The sequence below is a fragment of the Camelus bactrianus genome, chromosome 18 (assembly GCF_048773025.1).
Source record: "Camelus bactrianus isolate YW-2024 breed Bactrian camel chromosome 18, ASM4877302v1, whole genome shotgun sequence".
NCBI lineage: Eukaryota > Metazoa > Chordata > Mammalia > Artiodactyla > Camelidae > Camelus > Camelus bactrianus.
Genome location: NC_133556.1, coordinates 1360471 through 1382433, shown reverse-complemented (window position 1 = coordinate 1382433; position 21963 = coordinate 1360471). Strand labels below are relative to the sequence as shown.

The 21963-nt window shown below is 59.9% G+C and overlaps 1 protein-coding gene across 3 annotated transcripts in view; it reads left to right on the top strand.

Annotated features, from left to right (window-relative positions):
• Window positions 1-21963, top strand: part of MAD1L1 (mitotic arrest deficient 1 like 1) — a 271713-nt gene that overhangs the window by 70776 nt on the left and 178974 nt on the right. The window contains exon 1 of one of the 3 annotated variants that reach the window (XM_045504490.2): window positions 21546-21624. The exons of the other annotated variants lie outside the window; for them this stretch is intronic. Coding sequence (XP_045360446.2) covers window positions 21587-21624 — 38 coding nt within the window. The 5' untranslated portion in view covers window positions 21546-21586. Of the gene's footprint in view, window positions 1-21545; window positions 21625-21963 lie in introns of those variants that run through there. 3 annotated transcript variants of the gene reach the window in all.

Here is a 21963-nt window from a genome sequence, read left to right as displayed (position 1 = left end):
CTTTCCTGTCTGGAAAACCAAGCGAATGCTGCCTGCTCTGCAGGGCGGCTAGAGAACGGGGGGCGGTGGGGTCCCTGCACCACGTGGGTGCCAGTGAGGGCCGAGACCTAGTGCGGTGCCTCCACCCGGGGCCGCAGAGACGGGAGGCCCCTTGCCCGTCCTCGGGCTTCCTCCAGCAGGAACGGCAGCAATCAGACAAAATCTTCTTTACTGGCTGCCCCGAAAGGTGGCATTGGAATCTAGGTTTCCGCAAACGCTGGACAGGAGCAGAAGAGGGTCATTCCTGAGTGGTGTTTGTCTTTGGGTGGAGGCAGTGGTGAAGGACCCTTTGGTGAAGGAGCCCTGGCCCTTTCAGTGCCTTGAGGCTTCTGCTTCCTTGGCTGATTGGAAGGCACTCGAGGAGCCCTGGCGGGAGGAAGCAGCGCCATCCTTGTAGCCAGAGCCAGGGCGGACGGGCAGGGCCCCTGGATCCTCCGTCCTGTGAGGCTGAGGGTGGGGTCCCCGTACCCGAGGGCACGGGTGTCCTGTGCCCGCCTCCTGCTCTGGGCTCCGTCTCTTCTCGGTCTCTGGTGATGCTTCTCTCAGCTTTCCTGGTGTGGACTTGACAGCCTGAGCCAGAGAGCTTCCCGCTCAGCCACGAAGCCCAGCTGCTGCCGGCTCATCCCCGAGGACAAGCCCGGGGAGACACACATGGGGATCTCGTCCGCAGGTGGGGGGCGGCGGTTGTCTAAGGTCCTAGGCAGCCTCAGCACACTTTCCTGCCTTGTTGGCAAACGTTAGCAGTCTGGTCCCTACTCCCTCGGTGGCCCCGGCCCCCCGTAACCCAGCCCGGAGTGGGTGTAGGGAGGTGGCAGAGCGGGGAGGCGCCGTCCCTCTGATGCCCGGGCCTGAGGCCTTGCTCGGTGTCTGAGAGCACAGACCGCGCGCTCAGGTTGTTTCTGAACCAGACTCGGCCCCCTCACCTGCGCGGTGAAGCCAGTCTGTTGACAGCGGGCTTTGGGGAAGGGACGTGCAGCACTTACTGCAGGCGCCCAGCAAGGGGTCCAGGCAGCTGGTGCTCAGAGCACCCCAGCTCCCTGATGGGTTTTGGAAGCCTTTTGAAGGTCAGGTGAGGGAGGGGTGGCAGCGCCTGTGATCAGCTCGGGCAGGGTTCTCTGACTGGCTGACTGTGAGGTCACAGGGCGGTGTCACAGGGTTAACACCACCAGTCTCTCCTGAGGCCCCAGGAGGCCTGGGGGCTACGTGCAGTTAATTCCGTTTGGCGGGGGGGTTAGCATCTGTACAACAAGCTGGGAGGTGTGTCAGATGCTGGTATCAGGGTGCTTCAGAGAGGAGCTGAGGCAGGGCTGTTGAGGGGGCCTGCCTGGTTACCAGGTCAGCTTTCCATGGAGCAGGGGCTCCAGGGGGCGCCTGGGCGTGCAGGTTTGGGTCCTGTTACTAAGCTGCATGACACAGGTAGGGACAGAGTTCAGGCATTTCTTTACTGAGTACTGGAGACAACACCGGCATCTCGCTGGGTCCTCGTGCTGACCCCGTGCCGTGGTCACGGAGCCCCACTCCGCACCGCTTCCCCACAGCTTCGTGACGAGTGCACGCTGGAGTCCGGTGAGCTCCGGGGTGCCTGTCCCCAAGCCTGCGCCCTCCTGTGCGGTTCCATGCTTGTCATGGTGGCCCCTGAGGGTCACGAGACCCTGCTTCCTGGCCTTCCCGGCACCAAGGCAAAGAAACGCATTCTGCACCCTCTGGGAAGATGGGTTTAGCTATGACTGGGCCATGTGGTCCGTCCACTTGTTGCAGGCAAAGGAAATACCACATCCCAGATGCGAGCGAACCCCTGGGACGGACGCCCAGTGAGGGCCCTTGACCCCTACAGGCAGGAACTCAAGAGTGAGCTGCAGTAAAGTGAAAGCAAGGTTATTTAGAGACACGCGGTCCACAGGTTCGTTTATGGGCTGGTTCCTTTCATGGCTAATGAGCGGGAGGAATATTCTAACTATTTTGGGGAATCGGGGAGGATTTCCAGGAATTGGGCCACTGCCCACCTTCTGGCATTTTATGGTCAGCCTTGGTGCCTGTGGGCGTGTCATTTAGCAGCTTGTGCGTTACAGCGAGGCTCGAGGTCTAGGAGAAGCCGTCTGGGGTCCAGTTGGTTCTCACCAGTATTCCCCGTGGCTTGTCCCGTCTGCATCCGTTCAATGCTGTGCCCTGCCCCTTCCTTCCTGTCCCACACGCTGGGCACTGGACACCTGTTCCCAGCTCCCTGTCTGCTGCTGTGGGCGTCTGCACAAAGTAAGGAGTGCGGCCACACCTGGGGGCCTTCCTCCTGCCTGGGGACCAGTTAGAGAACAAGGGGGGGTGGTTGTGCAGTGCTGAGCTTGTGTGCTTCCCAGTACCAGAGTCTCCTGGGTTGCCATCAGCTGCGCAAGAATTACATGGAGGAAAACACCCTAAAGATGCAGGTGCTTGGAACTCACCCCAACATGTGGATTTAGGACTCTGCTAAATACATTCATCCTTCCGAGCACGCTTTTGACTGCTCACACGCGCTGTGAGTGGATGGTTGAGGGTTGAGCACGTGGGCCCCCGGAGGTCGGACGCCTGGCCCCTGGCTCGCCGGCGCCTGCCCCCCCGCCCCGCACTGCCCGCACCTGCAGCCTCGGGCCTCCTTACACCACAGCTGCAGGGAACACGCGTTTGTGTCTGCAGGAGTCGTGCGTATTAACATTCACCATTTTTGGAAATTGAAAGAGAAAGCAAAAGAATTATTTATAATTGTATTTATAATTTCATTAAAAACAACTTATTAGCTCCTAATAGAAAATGTACTTACAAAAATATTTTTAAAGAAAGGACTTGGAGGAGTGACATTGTTCGGCGTTTTTGCAGATCTCTTTACTGTCGGTTAAATAGAAGGCAGCTGGAGTCTCACATCTGCTCTGCACCCGGTCTGCTGTGGCTGGCGTCCGTGAGGAGAGCGGGCCCCGCACAGATCTGTGGGTGAGGGCAGGCCCGGAGCAGGCCCGCAGGGGCCCGCAGCACGGGGAGGGGGGTGTCCGTCCCTCCTTGGGTGGAGGGAGGGCTGGAGGATGGGTGCTCCCTGTCCTCCGACACCGTCTGTGGCTGGTCTCACCTTTCCATGTGGTGTTGTCCCTTTGGAATCCTGGTTGGAGTTTAGAGGGCATTTTATAACGTTGCTTCGCCTGAAATTCAAGGATACCAGTCGTTAAATGTCTGGGAAGATGTCCCCAGTTTTGGTGTTTCTGGGAAGGTGGTGTTCGTGTCTCAGAGAAAAGGCCGGTTTTGCCCCGAGTGGGGGTGGTTGGAGGGGGCATCTCTGGTCCGCAGCAGCGGGGCTGGTCTTCCCGCCCGGTGCTCCTGTTTCAGAAGATCAGCATGGGAGGCTGCCTGGCGCCAGGTCGCTTCCCACCCAATTTCTGGTGACATTAAGAACTCGGGCAGCCTTGCTATGCTCCCTGGAGTGCAGCAGGGTCACCATGTGCCCTGAGAGTGTGAGACCTCCGGGGTCCAAGAATAGTCCTTAATGAGAGGGGATGTGTCCTCCGCGGAGGGCTCAGTGGTGCCTGTCGCTGTCTAAGTGGGCAGAGTCTTCTTCGAACTGTAGTGGATGGAGAGGCTGATTTGTGTCCGATATTTCCATCCCTCATCCCAGTAAGGAGCTAGACTCTTTCCTGTGAAGTTTAGGATCAAGGCAAGGGTGTCCAGCTTAACTTCATACTGGAAGGCCCAGCTAACGCGCAAGACGGGGGACAGGGAGGGAAATCTACGCAGCGGGAAGGAGGATGACGTGACCGTCCGTGCAGAAAATCCCAGAGAATCAACCAGGAAACTTGCAGAGCCAGTAGGCAGCAATGTTGTAGGGCGCACGTCAGGCATGCTCCTGCGTTACCGGCAGCGAACACGTACAGTCTGAAATTAAAACATACCATTTACATTAGTACCAAAGCAAACAAACGGAAATACTTAAGTATAAATCTAGAAAGTTACGTACGAGATCTGCGTGACAGCTGTGGAGCTGTGATGCAAGCCGTCAGAGGTCTGGATGAATGCAGAGATGTTCCATGTTCATGGATAGGAAGACGCAGTGCTGTCGCCGTGTCAGCTCTTCCAGACGTGGTCTACAGGTGCAGTGCGGTCTCAGTCAGAGTCCTGGCACGGTGTTCTATCTTGTGGATAGCGGCAAATTGAGTCTCAAGTTTGTTTGAGAGCGAGAGACTCAGAGGAGCCAACGCAGCGCTGAAAGAGTGCAGACGTAGGGCTGCCGCCTCGGGGGCTGCAGGCGCGCCGTGGCGCCGGGAGTGAGGGTCCTGTTCCCCGTGTTCTTGCTGCTGTTTGCTGTTGTCAGCGTCGCTGTTCTGCCTGTTCTGATGGAGTGGGTGGTGTCTCACTGCTGCTTTAACTGCGTTTCCCTGATGCCACGCGAGGTGAAAACTGTGCACTTGAGTTAATACTCCCGTGTCTCTGTCAGTTCCCATGTCGTAACAAACATCCGGGCTGCTGATGGGGAGGGCCTGGGTGGGAGGCGTATGGGAACTCAGCTTTCTGTAAACCTAAAACTGCTCTAACAGTGATGTCTGTTAATTTAAAACAAAACAAACAAAGCAAGTGAGACGGGCCTCCCAGCAGTCAGGGTCTTGGAACAACACATGTGGATTTGTCCCTTGCCCCAAGCCTGTCTGGTTTTCCTGGCGAGCCAGAGCTTGAGGGCGGCCACGCCGAGAGTCGGGAGTGTGGGTTCCGGCTCTGTGTTCTCGGGGGCGCCCCTCTTGCCAGCACCCAGCTCACCCTGGGCACCCATTCCAGCTGAGGCTGCAGGTGTGCATGGTCAGGCCCCTCGGGCCTGCGTGGTGGGGATCTTAAGACTTCAGGGACTGCGTCGTGTTACTGTCTTGGCAAAGAGGATGCGCTTGACCAGAGAGGCCTGAGGTGAGGACAGCTGTCAAGTTCTCTTGCACCTCGTGGCCCGTGTGACATCAGCGCTGGGCTCCGGGGTGGGAGGGGGCGCGGGTGCTGAGGTGGGAAGGGGAGGAGTTGGCGTCCTGCACTAGAGGAAGCCCCCAGGGTGTGCGGTGCGGGGCAGGGGCACACCTGAGCCCCCCTGGCGGCGACCACACCCAGGGTCTGGCCGGTGTGTGAGGGCGTGTTCCAGGCCGCTGTCTGGGAGCCTGAGCCCAGAGACGCCAGTGGAGCCGCCCTCCTGCTGTGTAGCGTCCCCTGGGACAGCTCGCGGCAGGGGAGGAGAAATGGAACTTTGAATTTTAAATCCTTTTAAATTCCTTTCAACTTAACAATCCTGACTGTTCCTTCTCTGCTCCTGTCGGAGAGCCAAGGGTGTTTAGTATTCTCTCATTTCTGTGCTCTGCTAATTTTATTGTCTTTCCATATTTTCTTGCCATAAATGTAACAGATTTTATTACGTATAAACCATTTTTAACATAGCCTCTCATAAAAGCCAGAGAAATGCGGGGATTATGCCTTGCCAGCCCTCAGAACACTTGTCCTTCTGCTTTTAAGCGTTTGGGCCGGGGCTGTCTCGGTGCCTTCCTGAAATGCCCGACCAGGGCTCGCAGGCCCTGGAGGAGCTGCTGCCGTGAGCGCTGGCTGGCTGCAGGGGCCGCGGCGGAGAGGTGAGACGCGGCCCACTCCGGGTCCCGCCTGTGCACCATGGCCATGGGATTCCCAGGCTCCTCCCCGGCACGTCCCGTTCACGTGCAGAGACTCGGACCCCTTGCTTGGGCTCCAGTGTCTCAGCTCTGCACACTCAGTTGCCTGCCTGACGGTGGACGGCCTTGGTGGGGTCCACTCCTGTGTGAGGCCAGACGGGAGGCTGGAGCTGCGGCTGGGAGATGCCCGCTTCTTGATGTATCTTGGCAAGGCGCACGCGCCCAGCCCAGGACATGGTGGCACCCGGGAGGGAAGCCCCTGGGTGCGGTCTGCACGGCGCAGCGGCAGGTCCTGGACCCGCTCCCTGGTGGGCTGCGAGGGCTGCACGCAGTCGCCGGCCCAGGGCCTGGGGTGTAGCATCTGGGAGAGCTGCCCCAGAGAGGCGTTGGGGCGGCTGCTTGGTCTGGGTAAGTCCCCAGGGCTGTTTTGGTCATTTTCTCCGTGTGTTTTGTCATCAAATATGAAATACCCTCAGAAACGAGTTTGCAGTAAGTGCGGCCCCACGCTACTGCGCTGCGTTTGCCATGCGGGCGCCCCTCGCGGCGTCCGGAGGCCGCAGCAGGCTTGCCCCTGGCCTGTCGCTGTCGCAGGTGTTTGGTTTTCCCCTTCCTGGCTGCTCTCGCACCTCGCCGTGTCCTCGCCCTGTCTGGAAAGACCTAGGCTTCGCAGTCAGCGTTGGAGGCTGCGTCTTGGGGTCCCAGCTGGGACTGGGGTCCTGACGCACGCAGAGCTGGGCCGGCCCCGTCTGCCCCACGTGGCTGTACTCTAGTCCAGTACTCAGACCCCTGCTCCTGGAGGAGGCTCAGAGCCCCCGCAGGAGTGGGGGTCAGGAGAGGGCAGGTGTGTCCGATCGCTGGGCGGGGGCATGCTATCGGGGCGTGCCCAGTGGGGCTGAGCTGCACGGGAGGCGAGCCTGGGCTGGACTGGCCGAGCCTGGCCCTGGCAGCGAACCTGGCGTGCCCCCAGGAGGCTCGTGTGCTGACAGGGGAAGCTGCTCTGGGACGGAGGGGCCACTGCCAGACAGCCCGGGCTCAGGGTTCCCTGTGACAGGTTCTCTTCACTCATCTCTGGGAGGTTGGGCTGGAGACGCGGATACACTGTGAGCCCCTGCTGGCTCCGCGGCCGGCCTCTCTGCCCCTCCGACAGTGGTGGCTGTGGACAGGACCCCGGCGGGGGCTGTCGTTGGGCTGGGGCTGCAGTGTGAGCGCCTGCCGCCCCTGCAGGCTCTCTGGGGGCTGCTGGGTCTATGTGTGCGAAACTGTTTGCTTTTCCGACCGTGGCCACTGGCCCCAGTGCATGTCTGCTGTGCTTGCTTCCTCTTACCGGCGCTGAGTGTGTCTGCCTGGCCGTTCATGCGCAGGCCGGGGGGCTCCGGGGGTGACGGGTTGAGGAAGCCCCTCAGGGTTCCTTGGGTGAGAGAGAGGAGGCACCTCGGGTTTCATGTTCGGGGGTTTTGTTAACCTGTCCTTGAGAAACAGGTTTTCCTCAGCAGCCTTGTCATCGGCAGGCAGCGGAGGCTAGTGGCTGGGGAAGGGTGCTGCCAGACAGGAGTGGGCGTCCAGGGGCGCCTCACGGAGCCCTTTGGAAGCAGGGCACATGCGTCCTGCAGGCACAAGCCCGACCTTTGCACACCTGTGGAAGCACGTCCCGGATCCCACGGTCAGACGGCCCTGCTCTGTGGCAGGCCCACTGCTCCTCTCGGGCCGTGTGTGTCCCTCCCTTCTCTGCCCCTGCTCTTTCGAGCTGTCGCGCTGAGTCCCCCGGCTCGAGGCCTAGGAAGACCATCAAAGTGCTGCTCGCCACACACCACCTCCACCCCTGCAGGGCCTCCTCTCTGCCTCCCCGACGCTGGAGGGTGGGGTGGCCGTGTCGCCTCTGTGCCGGCTGGCTGGTCCCTCCCCCATGATCCTAGGCCCTCTGAACATCACCCTTTTCAGAGGTGAGGCCATGAGAGGGTGCCTGTGCCACCCTGCCCGCTGGCATTTTCTGGTTCCCCTCCTTGCTACCCTCAGAAAATGTACCCCACTGGCCGTGGACGGAGGTCTGATGGAGATCAGGTTGGGAGGGGGAGGGGGTTTCAACAGAGCAAGGGCGAAGCAGTCACCTCCTTCTGGGCGGTTCTGGGCCGTCCTCCTGCTCCCGGGGGCCCAGGAGGAGCTGGCTGGGGACTGATCCCAGCAGCTGCCTCGCTGCTTCTGGAGTTCAGGGGACACAGGGGCTTTGGCGCCTGCAGGCAGCCCGGCTGGTGGCCCAGAGTGTGGACTAGAGTGACTGCGCTGGGGCTCCTGCTGGCCAGCGACCCGTGGTGGCCAAAGCTGGAGGCTGACCCTCAGCCCTCTCTCAGATGGAGGTTGACTGTTCTGTGGTCTCCAGTGAGGCCGTCAGACATGATCCGAGAGGCCTCACGTGTGCTCTGCGGAGGACTCCCTTTTTTTTCTGAGTTTTAAAAAAATTTCTTTGTATTGTTGATTTCAGGTTTAATTACTGTGGTCACAGAATGTGGTCTGTTTGATTCTGGTTGATCAGACAGATTTTGGAGATTTCTTTTATTAATTGGCTTAATTTTTTTAGAGCAGTTTCAGATTCACAGCAGAATTGAGAAGAAAATACAGAGTTCGCACAGAGCCCTCCCCACCCACACGTACACACTCCCCTCCCCTCAGCCTCCCTCGTCAGTGTGGCCTATCTGGCACAATCGATGAACCCGCATGGGCACATTACCATCAACCGAAGTCCACAGTTTACATGAGGGTTCGCTCTTGATCTTGTGCATTGTATGGGCTTTGACAAGTGCATAATGACATGTGGCCACTGCTGTCGCATCATACAGAGTAATTTCATTGCCCTGAAACTCCCCTGTGCCCCATCTGCTCATCCCTCCCTCCCTCCCTCCCTCTCCCCAAGCCCGTGGGAACCACGATCTTTTTACTGTCTCTGTAGCTGTGCCTTTCCCAGAATGTCACTTGGTTGGAATCGTGCAGCTTGTAGCCTTTTCAGACTGGCTTCTTTCACTTAGTCATATGTCTTTTAAGTTTCTTCCAGGTCTCTCATGGCTTGATAGCTGATTTCTTTCTTTTTTTTTTTTTATTGCACTCATATTTCTAAATTTACATGTACATACTATTCATTGTTTCTTAGAGTGTTTAGAGCTTTAGCTTTTTTAAATTACATAGTTATCAAAGGAATAAAGCCAGCCACAAAGTAAGAAATAATTCAAAAAGATGCGTACACCCTGCTATTAATGGCAGCATTGTTTGTGATTGCTAAGATACGGAAGCATCCTGAGTGCACATTAATTGTGGAATAGATAATGAAGATGCAGCATATACATGTATACGTGTACACACACACACGCGCGCGCGCGCCATGGAACACAACTCACCCATAAGAAAGGAGGATGTTTTGCCATTTGTGGCCCTTCTTTCACTTTTTTTTTTCACTTCAAAAACCAGAATTTTATAATCAGCATAAACATTTCCATTACATCAGAACATCAAAATACCTAGCAATAAACTTAACCAAGGAGGTTACCTATACTCCAAAAGCCAAAATGACACAAAGAAATGGAAATATTTCTTGTGCTCTTGGATTGGAAGAATCAACACTATCACAATGGCCACGCTGCCCAAAGCAACCCACAGATCCAACACAACCCCCGTCAGAATACTCGCGACACTCCTCACAGAACTAGAACAAACAACCCGAAATTTATAAGGAGCCACAGAAGACCCCGAACAGCCGAAACAGTCTTTTGTAGGTCTTTTGTTTTTTTTTTTCTTTCTTCTTTTTGTTCTCTTTTCTTGCGGTTTTTGACTAGAGAAGGCCCTTTAACATTTGTTGTAAGGCTGGTTTGGTGGTGCTGAATTCTTTTAGCTTTTGCTTGTCTGTGAAGCTTTTGATTTCTCCATCAGCTCTGAACAAGAGAGAGCCTTGCTGGACAGTGTTCTTGGTTGTAAGTTTCCCCCTCTCATCGCTTTAAATATGTCCTGCAGCTCCCTTCTGGCCTGCAGAGTTTCTGCTGAAAAATCAGCTGATAACCTTATGGGAGCTCCTTTGTATGTTATGTGTTGCTTTTGTCTTGCTAATTTTAATATTTTCTCCTTGTCCTTAATTGTTGTCAATTTGACGACTGTGTGCCTCAGTGTGTCCCCCTGTGGGTTGATCCTGTGTGGTCCTCTCTGCGCTTCCAGGACTTGGGTGACTGTTTCCTTTCCCAGGTTGGGGAATTTCTCAGTGATCATCTCTCCAAAATTTTTCTCAGGTCCTCTCTCTCTCTCTTCTCTTTCTGGGACCCTGTAATGCGAATCTTAGTGCGCTTCATGTTGTCCCAGAGTCCTCTTGAACTACCCTCATCTCTTTTCATTCTCTTTTCTTGTTTCTCTTCTGCAGTAGTGATTTCCGCTGATCTGTCTTCTAGCTCACTGATCCATTCTTCCGCCTCGTTTGGTCCATTCTTGGTTCCTTCTAGTGTGTTATTCACTTCAGTGATTGTGTTCTTCAGCTCTGGGTGTTCTTTATGTTTGCCAGCTGTTGCTAAAATCTTCGCTCCGTGCGTCTGTGCTCGTCCTGAGTTCTCCGGACGTTTTCGCCCTCGTTACTGGAGACTCCTTCTCAGAAGCTGCCTGTCCCCTCGTCACCTGTCTCTTCTTCTGGGGCGTTCTCTTGTGCCTTGCCCTGGCGATAGTCCTCGGCCGCCTCGCGTCTCCGTCCTTCTGCGTGCTTGTGGGCTCCTTTCACGGGCTTTGGGATTGTTGTTTTCTTTTTTTAAATGATTTTTTACTTGTTTGTTTTATTTTTGGGGGGGAGGTAATTAGGTTTTTAAAATGTATTTACTTTTTTTAAATGGAGGCACTGGGGACTGAACCCGGAACGTCACGCCTACCAGGCGTGGGCTCTGCCACTGAGCTCTACCTGCCCCCGCCCCCCCCCCCCCATTGTTTTCTTATTTCTGGCATCTGCCCCTGGTGGGTGAGACTGGGCTAGAGGCTCCTGCAGGCTTCCTGGCGGGAGCAGCTGGGGCCTGCCCACTGCCGGGTGGAGCTTGGTCCTGGACCGCTGGCTGGTAGAGCCCACCGTACCTAGAGGCCTCTGTGGCTCGGGAAGGCCTGCTGGAGGGCGTGGCTGTGCTCCCACCCGGTGGGCTGTTTGGCCTGCAGCTTCCCCACAGGCTGTTGGCTGGGGCTGGGTCTTGGTGCTAATGATCCGATCAAGAAGTCATCCTCCAGGAAAACTCCTGTGGATGAACACTCCCGGAATGTCCACCACCAGCATGTAACACGAGGCAGGCGGCCCTGCCACCCCAGCCCCGACTGCCAACACCAGCCCCAGGGAAGCGTGAGGCTGTGCCAGCTTGGTGGTGAAAAATTCAGCAACAAATCCAGCACAGGGGCTCCAGGACACCAGCAGCCAACTGACCAGTGCAGGAAGAGCCTGACCGCAAGTGCAGTCAGGCGGCAGAGCTGAGCGGAGAGTTGGGGACTGGCCGGTTTGGCCCCTGGTCTGTCTGTGACCGGGGCTGACACCAATTTCCAGCCACTGGAAGAGGCGCCACATCCTCTGCTCACCTGGGCTTCCTTTCTGCGAGCAGGGCAGCTACCTTGCCCACCTGGCGCCCTGGGAGTGAGCTGGGCCAGAGGCAAAGCCCAGCTTCTCCGAGGACACACCCTGGAGAGAGACTTCAGCCCTCGGGGAGGAGGGCTGAGCTGAGCGACATGTCCAGGGGGAGATTTACGGGAACACTTGGTGCTGGAAAGCTGGTCTGGAGGCAATTAAGCTTATTTCAGAGTGGTTTTGGCAGGAGGTGCCAAATCGATAGGTTTCCTCCAGGCGTGTGTCCCTGCAGGTAAGGAATCAATCAGGCGAACGCTCCCCATCTGCTCCCGCTGAGCCAAGGAGCAGGCTGTTTACCATCCACGCCCAGAAATGAATAAATAAGCCTCCAGTAGTCAGCACCCTCTGATTCTCTGGCAAAAGCTTTTAAGTGACTTCAAGAAAGCCAGTGCCCCTGCACGGCCCTCCATTAAGGCACAGATGGACGCAGAGAGCCACAGGCTGCGCTCGTGGCTTGGGGGGAGAAGCAGCCCGACCCTGGCTCTGAGACCCTGGAGACCTGGGGATGCAGCCGGCAGCCAGGCCTGGCCACCTTCTCTGGGCTGGAAGCAGAGACTCTCACCACCGGGAGCCAAAATGAAGGTGCCCACTGCCCCGGCTACAGGTGCCGCAAGAGGCCTGAACCCAGGTGGGGCCCAGCGAGGAGACAGGGGAAGGATGGCAGGTGAGAGGAGTGGGCACCAGTCAACCTCAGAAAGAGACCGGGGCCATGACCCAGGTGACCGCCCACGGCTGACTCAGTGCCCAGGTGTGCAGAGCTGTGAGCCACCAGGAGGCGCACAGACAGGCAGACGTGGGCTCGGCACTCCTCACAACTACAGAGGCGGGGCAGGCAGGGGAGGGGATGGCAGCCGACCACCTCCTGGCTGGGCCGTGCCCGGAGCCAGCGGGTGATGGCGCCCTCCCCAAGTCAGTTCACTGGATGCCCTGTGTTCTCAGGGCAAAGTTCTGACACAAAGTTTAAAGTAACTTCTACATATTTATGAGTTCTCGCCTGTCCAAGTGCGCTGAGGGACAGGCCTGGCTAACTCAGCCTGGTGACAAATCCCCTCCAAGGTAAGCGGTTCCTAATTGGCGAAGAGACAGCTTGAGGTTTCTGAGTGTGTAGCTGATCAACTGCTGGCCCTCTTGCTCAGACAAGAGGCTTTCTCAGAAGCCCCGACGCTGGGCCACGCGAGTCCTCAGACACTGTCCTAACACTGGGTTGAGTGCCTGCCTTGGTCCCTATCCAGTGACTTCCCGGGGCCTCTTACTGGCAGCTCTTAAAATAAACTAAGGAGATAATATCGAGAGAGTCTTGACACTTGTCCAGACTTAAAATCTCAGTGAAACAGACTACCTGAGAAGTCGGCTGAAAGCGTCTATTTAAAAGCAAGCCAGCACTCAGCTTCTTGGAAGTGGCCAATTAGCACCCAGCCTGCTGTCCCTCTGCCCGCTGACAGTTATGGTTCTGCAGACAAGGAAAGCCAGCAGCCGTCAGCCAGTCCCGGGAAGAGAGAACGGGGCTGCTGTGTTCCCTCCCGCAAAGCGCGGCCGGCCAGGCAGGGGGAGCCCTGCCTTCCACCTGGACCGTCGCGAAGTCACCCCCTCGGGCTCCTCATCTGGGAAGTGGGGGGCGCGCCCTCTGATGGTCTCCTGGAGCTGCAAAGATGCAGTGCATTAATGAGTAAGGCGCACGTAAGAAAGGACTTGAAGGGTGAGCCACTGACCCAGAACGCCTACAAAAAAGCAGCTCACACAGGCTCCCAGTTCACCGAGCCTAGCTGCAAATTAAAAAGAGAGCTATGAAGTGGGCAGCTTCAAGTTTTTTGAATTTGAAATAAATGAAGGTCCAGGCAGTCAGACACGGGCACACGGGAGAAGCAGAGACACAGGGCAGGGTGGACCCTCACCCCGCTGAGTGCTCACGCGGGCGCGCCCGGTCCCGCACAGGGCTGTCAGGAGGGGTGAGGGGCGGGATGAGGGGTGGCAGTGAACGGACGCCAGGCACAGCTCTGCTCTGAGCGCCCAGGTGTGAGGAGGCCCGGGACGGCACCCAAGGACCGCCTGCTACTGCCACTCACGGCTTTAAACACACAGGTGTAGCAAGTCACTCACTGCTGCACGGAGGTGGTGACACCGTCTCGGGGCAGCACTGGCTGCGTCCCCAGCCCCGTGCGGGTGGTGTGCGGGGCCGGGCGGGGCAGCAGCTACACGGGCCCCCTCTGGTTGGGGTTTCATTGGAAACCACAGACCTCAAAATAAGTAACCCCAACCTCACACCACCGGGCAGATCAGCTGATGAGTCCGTTGCCGTGTGTCTAACAGGGCATTTCAAACGAATGGTGAATGAAAAAGGAGGCTCTGTAAGAAAGCAGTTCATTTGAGTAACGACGCAGGCTCCACAAAGGCAGGCCCGGGGCCGCGTTTCAGGGGAGGGCACGCGGGGCCAGAACCAGGAAGTCCGGACCCCTGCTTCGGGGCCCCACCCCACCCACTGACGCTCCCTCCCTTGGGGCGGCCATAGCTTGTGCCGCCAGGAGCCGTCCATTCGGGCAGGACATGAGCTGACAGCCGCTGTGGCAGGAGCTCGCCCTGTGCTGCTGCGAGTGGGGCCCAGGTCCCCGGTCGGACCCCGAGGAGAATGCACCCCTGCCCTGTCCGTGTGTACGATGTGGTGGGAGACTGACACGGGCGATGGGGGGTTTTGGAAGGGGCTGCAGAACACACAGGAGGGGCTTTGGGAGCATGGGTGGGGGCACCTCGTTCAGTTACCAGGGGACACAGAAATTTACACAGAGAGGCTGGGGGCCAGGAAAGGACAGCTGGCAGGACGGGCAGGGAGCCGGCCTGGAGACCTGGAGTCCTGTGGGCTTCATCCTGAGAGCAGAGCCCAGAAGACGGGGTGACACCAGCTGCCTTTTACAGACTCCTCCCACTACAGTGGGCGTGGACGCAGGCAGCTCCAGGAGGAGAGAGAAGGGCGGTGGGGCTGGGGTGGGTGCACAGAGCGGGGACAGCGGGCTGTGGACAGAGGTGTTCAGGACCAGCACCACCGCTTTGGGGAGAGGGGGGCGGCTGAGGGGGCCAGACCGTGGGAGGACGGGGTGCAGCTGGGGAGAGGAGCCCTGCAGCCTCACCCACAAGGGTCCGCAGCCCACGAGAGGAAATACTTGTGCCCACCACGGCACCCCGACAGGCCCACCCCCTCTTGGCAGCTGCCTGGACAACAGGACAGTCACCGTGGCTCTCGGTGCTGGAGGCCCGTGGCGCTGGCGAGGAAAAGGCCCCGTGGGGACAGCAAAGTCTGGAGGGGACAGGGTCCCCGCATGCCCCGCTGCCCTGGAGGACACGGCTGGCCCAGGAGCGTCGATCAAGACAGCAGGGCAGAGTGAGAGCGCCGGGGGCTGCCCTGAACCGTCCGAGCGGTGGCCAGCAGCCTTCAACTCTCTGACTGGCACCTGGGGACCAGGATGCTTCCCAGCCCTGCTGGGTAATTATAACCAAGGCCTGTCAAGCTCCTGACACACACTTGCCAGATGAAATGCATTTTTAATCATATTCATCAGATAGGAGAAGGTACTGGGGTGACTTCAATTCTCAGTAAATTCTCTGGTTTGGGCCAAAGAACTGGCCTGGCTCCTCTCCTGCCGGGCGCTTCAGTGGCGGCTGAAGCATTTCCCAAATTGTTTCCAAATCAATTTGGTTTTCGTGAAGCCAAGTGATTATTCCACTCTGCATATCTTCTTTACAGTCCTCTGCTCCCAGACTATCTCACACTTCTGTAACTGAGCGGCCTTTGTCACCAGCTGGCTCCACCACCTCCTGGTGCCAGGAGCTCTGCTCATCTCACCAGACGGCTCTGCCAAAAAACTCAGCTGTCCCCGGTGCCAGCTACTGTCTGGGGCACGACCCTGGACCCTCCCGGGGCCGGGGGTGTCGGTGGTGGGAGGTGAGGGGCCGTGTGCGCCCCAGGACCTTGCCAGGTCAGCTCTCACAGAGCAGTCTGCTCACCAGGAAGGGACTCTCGGAAACCAAAACCCATTAAGACTCTTCGAGAAAACGACAGTCGGGCGCAGCTCAGATGGCCTCTGCGAGGGGAACCGTTCCATCAGGAGTCCTCCACAGAGCACACGTGAGGCCTCGAGTCGTGTCTGGCGGCCTTGCTGGGGACGACAGCACGGTTAGCCTCCATCCGAGAGAGGGCTGAGGGTCAGCCTCCAGCCTCGCCATCACGGGTCGGTGGCCAGCCACAGCCACCTGTTTGTTAGCTCTCAGCTCATGGGAGCGGCGTGAGTCGGATACTGTGATTAGACTGTAAGTGGCAGTTTTCAAATAGCTGGAAATATTCCTTGAACTGTTTTAAGTAGAAGAGACAGGGAGGTTGTACACGGGTGCTCCGATTTTTCACCTAGGTGTGCACCTGTGCGCCCTGCGCCCTGTCAGGATTTAGAATAGTCTCAGCCCCTGGAGGTCCCCTCGTGCCCCGGGCGTCTGCTCCTGGGGGCTCCTCTCCCGTGGGTGGGGCAGCCTGAGACCAGCACCGAGTGTGGGCCTGAACTTGGGCCTCATCCTGCCGGCTGGGAGCGGGAGTGACACGGCGCCCCCTGCAGTCACGGAGGACCAGCCCCTCTGAGGCTCCCGCCTCGTTCTGCCTGAACCAAGGCTGTTGGGTGGCTGTAGATGTTCTTGCATTTTCTCTCTACTTCTCATTTAATTGCTTAAATTAAAAATTAGTACGGTGGTGATGACTCATCGCACCGCCTTGGGTGACGTCACCGTGAGCTGGCGGCAGCCTCTCTCCCACCAGGGCCGTCACTTTTGACGGCTGGGGGTTTTGTTTTCCGGACTTTTCCCTCAGTTTTCATCTGTAGGTGACTCTCCCTGCCCTGTCTCTGCCCCCTCTATTCCGTCCGTCCGTCCGTCTGTCTGCATGGCTCTGGCCAGTGCCTGGCAGTTGCCTTGACGCTGCAGATAGCGCAGGAGGGTCCCTGGCTTCACGGAGCTCACAGGCCAGCAAGGGAGGCAGGACAGAAATAGTGATCAGGCCCCCGCCCTGCCGAGCATCACGCAGACCCTCGGGGCTCTGGTGCCTGCCGCGGGCCGTGCTTCGGGGGCTGCCCCGACCGGCCGCACCATCCAGGTTGCACGGGGAGACGCTCGCCCTGAAGGTCTGCCGGTGCGCGGCCTGCTCAGCGGGGGCGCCTGCGGCCTCTACGTCAGGGCCGCCGCGGCTCTGCCAGGCTGGGCGGCGTGTGCCCCGCTCGGTCTCCCGGCGTCCCCGCCGCGCTCCTCCGGGGAGGAGCGCGTGCACCTAACTCTGCAGTTCCGGCACTCACGGGGGGCGCGTCCTCACAGCTGTCCTCAGTGCCTGCGCTTCCTGTGAGAACGGAGGTGCTGTCCATTTGTGGGGCACAAACTCGCCGTGCCACCTCAGAGCTGGAAAGGCCTAGAGCTGTGTGGTCTGGTTCTGCCCTGTGGACGCTGTTGTGTGGTCGCTGCCCGCAGGGAGCCTGCCGTCTGCAGTGTCCACTTGGCCTGGTTTGAACGCTCCCCGCAGGAGCCCCGTGGTCCCCGCATCCGCGTGTCCGGTCCCCCTGTGACGCCCCAGCGGCAGGTGTTCGCGCCCGCCTCGGTGCCCGGTTGTGCAGCGGCGTCTCTGTGAGCACGTCCTGGCAGGGCTCCACTCCGCGGTGCCCCCAGACGTCGCCCCACGGCAGAGGCCGCCCTGCCCTGGCCGGGTTGCCTTCTCAGCATGGTCTGGCGCCGGGCCCACCGGAGGGCGCTCCGAGTCCGCGCTCGGCCCCGGGCAGGGGGAGGGCCGCGTCTCTGAGGCCCGCGCTCCTCTCCCGTGTGAAGCTCTGCGCCACGGGGCTTCGGGCCGTGTTCTCGTCTTGGTCCCCCCAGCTCGCCTTTCCTGGCATGTGCTCCTGTGTACAAATCTCTCTTGGAATGATGCGCCAGAATAATTATAATGTTTTATGTTTTAAAAAAGCCTTGGTTTTGTGTTGTTGGGGAAACAAAGCGATGGAAGACACAGCTCCTGGTGTCTGGCGGCTTCTGGGAGCGGTTGTCATAAACGGCCCTGAAGGCCTGGCCAGGGTTGGGGATGTGCTCCCGCTCGCGTGGGGGTCCTTTGGCTCAGCGTCTGGGAGCCCTGCCCACACTGCAGGCACCTCCTCCCCTCTGGGTGTCCCGGGCCTCACAGTAGTGGCTGGGGAGGGCTGACCCCGGGGGTGTGGCCTTATTTCAGCCCGGGGGAAGTCGGGGGTGGGGTGGTAATGTGACCAGAGCTCTACTTCATGCAGGTGTTACTTGGCTTAACACACAGGACAAGCTGTTGGGGTGGGAGTGGGTCAGTGGGAAACCAGTGGGAGAGGGGTGCTGGCTTCCAGGAAGTCATGCGGGATGTCCAGTGGTGGGGCCAGGCTGTGGCAGCCCCCGGACGCAGAGGGCGGAGAGCAGGGGGGGCTCTCGGGTGTCTAACTCTTGAGCTTTTAATCCAGAGAACTTGGGGGGAGGGACGGGATTGCCCACAGGCCCCGGGCTTAAAGTGGCTGTGTGGGAATTGGAGGTGCCTCTGTGGCCTTCCGGAAGGGAGGCCCAGCAGGAGTGGGGAGGCCCAGGCTGGCATCAGACGTTGGGATGAGGAGTGAGCTGCGACTCCTCGGCCTGCGACGTTGATGGTGATCTCCGAGGGGCACTGAGGGCAGCACCCGGGGGCACGCCTTTCCAGAGGGAGCCGCGGCCGTGGTCGGGCGGAGGGGGAGCGCAGAGCTGTGGGCGCTGACACGGAGAGCCAGAGCAGCTGGCGTGGAGCTCTCCTCCCCGCGCAGCGCCCGTGCTCAGCTCCGACCACCTCCCACGCCTGCCCTCCTTGTCCTTCCACTGGCCACACCGGCAGCGGACTCCAGGTATGGGCCCCGGCTTTGCTTGCTGCCCTCCCACCAGGTCAGAGGGCCCGAACGCCCTGCAGGCCGGGGCAGCCCTGAATCACCAGAGTTGTGTCTCAGAGCCACCGGAGTAGCATCTTCCAGCTTTGTCCCATTTAAATAAGCATGTGCTGTGGCGACCTTGCCCCAAGTGCCCAGGTGGGCTTCTGTCTGGAAGAGTGGGAGGTGGGCCCCGACTATCCAAGGGGCAGCCTCTGGCCCGGAACCTTCTCACTTCAGAGAACTGGGGAGGGAGGGCCCTTGTTTGGGTCCCTTGTTTTGATTCTTCAAACCGGGAGAGAGTGGAGGGGACAGGAGTGTGTCGGCAGACGGACACGCCGGCGCAGGCCTTCCGCGGCTGGGCGGACCTTGCTCTGCAGTCGCTGCCGGGTGGGGCTCGGCGCACAGCTCGAGGTCGTGGCTCTTCCTTGCCGACCCGGGTGGGCAGGGCTGACGGCGTCTCCCAGGGGCTGGTTGCTGAAGCGAGCGCACAAGGAGTCTGGGGTCCTGGCCGAGGACTTTGAGCCCGGTCTGCACAGAAGGCAGAGGGAGGGGGGCCGTGTGTGAAACGACCCGCACGGCGGGGGGGCCGCCCTTTTCCCTCCGTCCGGCATTGGTTTGGAAGGAAACACAGCCTGTGCCCACACTGCCTCCAGGGGAAGGTCGTCGGTAGAGCCTGCCTCCCAGGGCTCCTCCGGGGACACGAGGGACAGGCGGGGCAGAGCAGTGGCCGGATGCACCTCCAGAACCATCGTCCGAGCAGGGCTGATGGGGAGCTCCTCCTGTGTCTGCTCCGAGTCCCGTGTTCTGGGAAGCCTAGACCTTGACGGCCTGTCGTCAGCCGGCTTCTGCAGGGCTGGTCTGGGAGAAAAGAGCAGAAAAGGCTGAGATGTGCGCCTCCCACCGTGCTCGGGCCGCTCAGCTGTGCCTCCGGTCCCCGGCCCCAGGTCATTCCTCCGTGCTCGGGCCGCTCAGCGTACGCCCCCTGTGCGCTCGCGCGTGCACGCACCTGCACGCCCTGGCCCGTGTGTCCTGTACGTGCTTATTTGAGGCTGACAGCCTCACAGTCCCAGGAAGAGGCTGTGCTTGTCAGGAGGGAGACGGGAGGATGGCCTTCGCTGCGGCAGGTCAGACCAGCGCCCTGAGCTGCTGGGTGCAGGCCAGCTTGTGGGAAGGGCCCTAGAGAGTCGAGTGGCTCTGTCCCCCAGGCGGGGCGGCGGCCCTGAGGCCAGGTGTTCAGGAATGGCAGGCTTTTTGATGCGGGTGTCGGGAGCCCAGGTGGACAGAGCCTCTCAGTGCCCCTGGGGTCAGGGGGTGTGGTCTTCTGGCTCCTTGGAGCTGCCTCTCTGGGGGCAGTGGTTACTAAGTGTGTTTGGAGGGGACTCGGGGGGCCCAGGGGCCCAGGATGCTGGCTGTCTTGCTGTTCTTGTGCATGGAAATGAACGATTTAGTCCCAAGGGCCAGGGCGCCCTGTTGGTAAACAAGCACATCGTGCTAAGAGCCCTCACGCGTGCTGTCCCCGCGCCGTCACCTGGCAGGGGCAGCTGCCTGCCTGCTGTGTTGCGGCTCTGGAGGGCGAGTGTTCCCTGTGCTGTGTGGGAAGCTGTGTTGAGGCAAGAGTCCCCCTGTGCAGACCCTCTGCCCCCTGGGCCGGTCGTGCCCAGCTTGTCTGGAAGGAGCAGCTCTGGTGACTAAGCAGGACTGGGGGCAGACTCGGGGGCCCGCCTGGCCCGGCCTCAGGAAGGCTGTGTGGCCAGGGTCAGAGCCATGTGCTTGTCCCCTCTCCCTCAGGGTGGCGCCCGGATGCTCCCCGCCGGGGGCGCTCCTTGTGCGCCTTGGCTGCTGCTTCTTGGCGGAAGCCTTCTTAGTCCGAGCACTTGTTCGCGGCCCGCAGCTTCCTCTCTCCCAGAGGCACTCCTGTAGTCAGGAGCCCAGGCTGCAGACGGAGCCCCGGCCGGCCACCTGCGTGCATGGCGGTGACGGTATCTCCTTGATTAAGGCCCTTCCCTCATTCTGGAATATCTGGACTCCTTCCCCCGTCTCCCCCACCATGAAGTCCTGAGATCTGCTGACCTGTCCCACCTTTGCCTGGGTCTCCTCTGACATCCAGCTGGCGCAGCCACCCTCACCAGTGCGGCACGTGGCCTGGCCTGCTTTCCCTGTGCCCGTGTGTCCGCAGGCCCCCGAGCTGGCTCATCCACGCCCCGTCCTCCCTGCACCTCCTCCGCACCCCTCCTGTCACCTCCGCTGGGGTGCCCCTGACCGTGTCCCCCAGCTCGCCCACACCCGCTCTGCTGAGTCATCCTGCCCGCCAGGAGGAAGGAGACCGGGGCTCCTCCTCGCTGGCTTAGGAACCGTTCGTTGCAACCTGCCCTTGAGGGGCGCATCTTAGGTGCTTCAGGGAGCATGTGGATGAATCACGCTGGGTCCTGTTCAGCCTCCAACGTTCGTTTCAAACGGAGCCACCTATTCACTGATTTCTTTCAGGCTGCACCTCTCACCCAGCTCTGGGGTGCGGCGCCGGGAAGGAGCCGTAGGCGGAGGCCGGCCGGGGCTCAGGCCGGCTGGGCAGGGTGCTGGCCGCCGCAGCCAGCGCGCCGCATCCGCGGACCGTCTCTGAGCTTGTCCTGCGCCCGCCACTCTCCCCTGCCGAGACGCGCAGGAGCGCTGGGCTAAGGGGTGGGTGGCGGGGCCGCAGATCGCCGCGGTGTTGAGGGGTGACTTTCCGTCTGGTCAGGCTGAGGTGTGAGACCACAGAAGAGACACTGTGCCTCCTCTGCGCGTCGTGCGGGGTGCGTGGCGTTGGCGCCGTCTGTTTCCCGCGCTGCTGGCCTCGATTGCTTGTTTCTCTGCTGTGAGGCCGGGCGCTCCCCTGTGGTCAGGAAGTGTCCCCGGGGACGTGCCGGGACCGTGCCGACAGCCCGTTCCCTCCCGGCCTGCAGGGCACTCGCTCTCGGGCTCGCTGGGGGGCCTCGCCTGCGGCCGCCGCGTCCGTGGGGCGCGGGGGTCGTCCGTTTCCCTCTTGTCTGGTGCGTTCGGGGCCGGGCTTCTCGGGGGGGACTCGTCCCTTCTCCCCGCGTTTCCTCCGTCGGTCGTTTAATGCCGGCGTGGACTGCGGACAGCGTCTCATTGAGCTCAGCGCTGTGCGGCCCCGAGCTACTCAGATGGTCTGATCTTTGGCCTTTGACCTCTGACCTGTGGGAGCTCTTTGCAGTTGGCTCTTGTGCTCTTCTGACTCCCACCGTCTTGTTTGGAGTGTTTCCTTCCTTCCCGGCGCCACACGATGCTCTGAACTTGGATTGTCTCTGCGCCTTTCATGGCATCGACCCTTTTTCCAGGGCGCTCGGGTTCCTGTTGATGGAGAGCCAGTACCTTGGTGGGAGATGTGTTCACGCCTTCAGCCCCTCTGTGGACAGAGCTGGTAAGTGTGCACAGGTCAGGAGTGGTGTGGCTGGGTCACAGCAGCGGTCAGCTCCACGAGAACCCGCCTGCCGTTTTCCCAGTGGACGGGCCCTTCTGAAGTTGCAGGCACCCCGTGTGGCCAGGAGCTGCTCGTGGCCTTGGCGGCCGTTCTGATGGGGGTGTGGATGGTGCACGTGGAGGCCCAACTCCCCGCCCAGGCCTGCCGAACACACTCCCTGTCTGCGCTGCTGGGTTTCTCACGTGAGAAGCCTGGCAAGTAGACCCCATTTCCTCCCTCTGATTTCCCGAGTCAGGGTCAGATTTCCGACGGCTTGGTTTTGTGTCCTTCAGTAGTCTG